General features: G+C 33.4%; 1 protein-coding gene across 2 annotated transcripts; it reads left to right on the top strand.

The window, feature by feature from the left end:
- The first annotated feature begins 664 nt into the window (after positions 1-664).
- Positions 665-3,904, top strand: tac1 (tachykinin precursor 1). 2 transcript variants are annotated; one of them, XM_082187143.1, is made up of 5 exons: positions 665-1,191; positions 2,111-2,213; positions 2,353-2,376; positions 3,230-3,286; positions 3,426-3,904. In XM_082187143.1, exons 1-5 carry the CDS (start codon positions 1,078-1,080, stop codon positions 3,470-3,472), a joined length of 345 nt encoding a protein of 114 aa, XP_082043269.1. In that variant the 5' UTR covers positions 665-1,077; the 3' UTR covers positions 3,473-3,904. The 2 variants fall into 2 exon arrangements, with proteins under 2 accessions (XP_082043269.1, XP_082043270.1); XM_082187144.1 differs by having other exon boundaries at positions 666-1,185.
- The last annotated feature ends 668 nt before the right edge of the window (positions 3,905-4,572 follow it).

The raw sequence follows: 4,572 nt of genomic DNA, 5'->3' as shown, positions 1-4,572 counted from the left end.
ATAACCCACCCATAACCCTAATCATAGGCTACACCAAACCTGTCTAACTTTACTCATATCCCATCTTGATATAGCAGCAATTAACCTGAACACAATAGGCTATAGCCTATTATTTTTATTTTTTATTTTTTAGGTTTTGCTCATCTGAAGAATTTAAAATGTAACATCCAGAACATTTTAACCGTAAAAGGGTAAACTCAAAAGCCATGAACAGACCACAAAAAGTGGTTATTAAAAAGAAAAAGCAAGGATGCTTTTAAAAAGAGAGCTTCATTCTTCTAGAACTTAATGCTTGAAAACAAGAGATATTGTGTTGAGCTGTTAGTTTCGGAGAACCCGAAACATAGGCAATCTCTCGTGGCTCTTGCAATTCCTTGAAAAATTCAGTTGTGATTCGCACCCAGAATTCAAAATCTTTTGTTAGTTTATATAACACACGGGAGAAAAAAACAAAGGTTTCGGCTTCTTCAGTGTTTAATTCCTCTCATATGTGCTTTTTTTTCTATTTCCAAGACCCTTCTGAAGTTGCTCACCTCCTTTGACGCAAAAGAATCGTGTTAAACGAGCCATCTGCATTCATGTTTGCACAGTTGTAGACAGAACTTCGTAAAACATGCGTCGAATGAGTCAATCATAACGTCACCTGTCTGCAGTCTACATACTGATCAGCACACGTCCATAAAGTCACGGACTGTCCGAACCAGGACTATTTCAACTTTAGATACTTCCTCTAGCAATGTGAGCGAAATATTAAAGAGGAGTGCTCTTCGTCATTGTGCGTTTTAAAGCAATCTGACTAATACATTTATTTGTTTTATCGATTTTAAGCGTCGGAAGGAACCTGTCACCTCCCTGTTGCATTGCTATAAAGCCGAGCGTGCGAGTCAGTACGGTCACGGAGACGCGCATCGGACGCGCGCACTAAAGAACTGTGTTATACGTGGAGAAAACTGTTCACGCACAGCTGAAAGAACACTGAACAACATACTCGAACAACACGACTTGAATCGACGTTTACCTTACGTTTTATACTTTAAAGTGCTTTGGGAAAGGAAAAGGAAAGTTACTGGGTGAAACATGAAATTTCTCTTACCGGCTGTAGTCCTTTTTCTTGTTTTGTGCCAAGTTTTTGGAGAAGAATTGGGTCCAAAAGAAGACCTTGATTATTGGACAGGCAACAATCAGGTACAGGTGAGTTTTTAATCTTTGACTGTTTTCCAAACATGTCTTTTAGACTAAATTAAAGCTACTGTAATTATTTGACATTTTTAGGGCTTGTTTTATTAACCAAAACAACAACAAAAAACATTCTTATCAAGCAGTCTCATTATATTGACTATATTATGTTAGTATATTCTATTAATAACTGTTAAAAAAATCTTATCTGTAAAGGTAATTATATTGAATTATGCTACTTTTCATTATTAAAGCTCAGCCTCATAGAGTGATTATAACAGAAAATGTCACAATTGACATTCCAGTGAGCAAATTACGTTGTAATTACTAATAAAGTTCTGTGTAATAATAATGTGCAACATTATATACATTTTTTTTTTTTTTGGTCATAATTTTACATTGTTATTATCGATTCGGTAGGATGTAGCCACATTCAGGATTGAGGAGGACCAAAGGCAATAATTTAGAAATTAACCATTGAATACATATAACATGTAACATGGCACATGCAATAAAAAATTCATCAGCTGTATTCATTGGATTTCACTGGGTAGTTAGAAAGGATTCAAGTACAATATGCACAGGTCGCTGTCCAGTGCTGAATTACTCAATGCTCATATTGCTTGTTAGAATGGAGCACACGTTTCTCATTTGACATTGCGGGTTGGAAGAGAGCCAAGCACTTATGTCTCTCATGGTTTTTGTTTCTATAAACTGCATCTTTGCAACTGCTGTACCTAGTAAAGTACTTTTGTGCTCAAAAACTGTGGTGAAAAATTATGAAATTTGGTGAATTCTGTATTGGGATGCATTGGTGAGTTATAAAATACTAATTGTATCAACATCTGCAAGGGTTCCAGGGATATTATAATGTGAGGAGTGGCATCTGTATGCTGGTGGTCTAATGTTCCACTAATCAAATCATCTCTTGCAGGATGAGTGGCTTCAGTCGGATCCCTTCAGAGAGATACTAAGACGTATGACGAGGAAACCCCGACCTCATCAGTTCATTGGTCTGATGGGGAAACGGTCCTCTGGTAAGACCGCAGTCCTATATCTCATGCATATCATAAAAAAAATCAGATGTTGATAATACGTTTTAACTAGAATGCAGCAAATTACAAAAAATGCTTTTGACCTATAACTGACATCTCTTTCATTCTTCCACCCCCACAGCAAATGCACAGATTACACGAAAAAGTAAGTGATCTCAAAAACACTCCTCCATACAATGCATATATTATTTGCTAAATGCTTACATTTGCCTAAAAGCAAAGACACTTGAGGAGAGATTTACATATATAATTATACAACAACATTTTCTGTTTTTTTTTGTTTTTTTTCTCACATGAAGAAAAAGGTTTTTAGAACTCTAGAAGAGAGAAGAGAAATCTTTACAAATCCTTGAACTTTGCAGGTTTTATAGTCACATTCACAGCTTATTAAATGGAATCTTAAGAGTGTTAGCAACACATGATTCCTTTTAATGGAAGCTCACATCCTCAAGGTCTTTTTCACAGTAGAATAAAAACAATTGTAACATCCTTCAACCACACTCTAGGCTTCAACAATATAGCAGAACTGTACATATGTGTGTATATATCCATATATATCCATATATGCATATATATATATATATATATATATATATATATACATATATACATATACATATACACATATATATATATATATATATATATATATACACATATATACATACATATATATATATATATATATATATATATATGTGTGTGTGTGTGTGTGTGTGTGTGTATATATGTGTATATATATATGTATGTATGTATATATGCATATATGTATATATGTATATATATATATATATATATATATATATATATATATATATATATATATATATACATATATATATATATACACACACACACACACACACACACACACACACACACACACACACACACACACACACACATATATATATATATATATATATATATATATATATATATATATATATATATATATATATATATATATATATATAAAACCCTTAATTGTCTTTCAGGGCATAAAATCAATTCTTTTGTGGGGCTGATGGGTAAAAGAAGCCAAGAGGAGCCAGGTAGGAACTGCAAAACCTCTCAATTAGTTTTAGGATAGCTGCTTCATCAATGATAGAAAGAGTTATAATACTAATAAAAACTAGTAGCTTTAAAATTGAGATATGAGTTATGTGTAACCCCAACCTTCTCTTTTCACAGAATCGTATGAATGGGGAACAGTACAAATCTATGACAAAAGACGTTAATGGCTAAAATGGATCATCGTCACATCCGCTTCCTTACGGATCATTTCATTATGTGATACTCATTTTTATTTTTTTTATTTTTTTTATTCAGGTCAGAAATAAACATTCTTATTTCACATTGTGACATAAGGCCACACCTGTGCCAGTTTATTTATGTCAGACATTTTAAAATGGTTCAGCTGTGATCAAACGTGTTTGTCACAACATAATTCTCGATGTTGTGGAGCATTAAAGCAAAGCGTTGTCCTTTCTAAGGTACTCAGAGATTTGTGCTGAAAATGTCAATTTTAGTGCCTCATAGTGTTTTCACCATGACTGATGATGTTATAATACAGACAGTCCTGCGCATGTCTTGTCACTGCTACGAGCAAAGGTTTTGCTATCTTGATATCTCTGTGTGATTGTAGCTTGATATTAAAAATATTTTCTTTATTGGTGGAACTTTTAATTCCTTGTATCGTTGAATGTGTGGCGTATCACGGTCTAAAGGTGCTTTCACAATGGCACACTCACTCCACCTACAGGCTATTAGATATATTTTAACCATCAAGTATTCTTTTAAACCAGGCTTGTTGAACTGTATTAATATAACACAACTCGACTGGTATTTTGAAGAAACCCTTTTTCAGTATCATGACCAGATCTTTCAATGCAATCACTCCAGCATCTGTAGCACATTAAACTTCTTTAATCATTCAAGCAGTTTCTTTTCTCTAATTGAAAATCCACTTTCCACTTCCACTTTCTTACAGTAATGGTGCACCAAAGAAAATACAAATACCGCATTGATATTATAAAAATAATAATAAATATAATTTCTTAACTCTTAATATTAGTTTCACATCTCAATATTAAGCCAGCAGTTAAGGATAAACAGTGAACCCTACTTTAATCATTCATTCATCTCAGAGACTTATAATAACAGTAATTTTTTTTTTTTTTTTTTTTTAAATAACTGCTTAAAAGCAGTTTAACTAGCCAACTAATTACCGTATTAATTTCAATTAGCTGACTCTACGCACACAAATACACTCACTAAAGGGACGGACCCAATGAAAGAACCTGGAATAAGTGCATAGCTCAATTGCACAGTGGTAACA

The sequence above is a fragment of the Leuciscus leuciscus genome (genome assembly GCF_965113295.1).
Source record: "Leuciscus leuciscus genome assembly, chromosome: 12".
NCBI lineage: Eukaryota > Metazoa > Chordata > Actinopteri > Cypriniformes > Leuciscidae > Leuciscus > Leuciscus leuciscus.
This window is presented reverse-complemented; position numbering and strand designations above follow the sequence as displayed.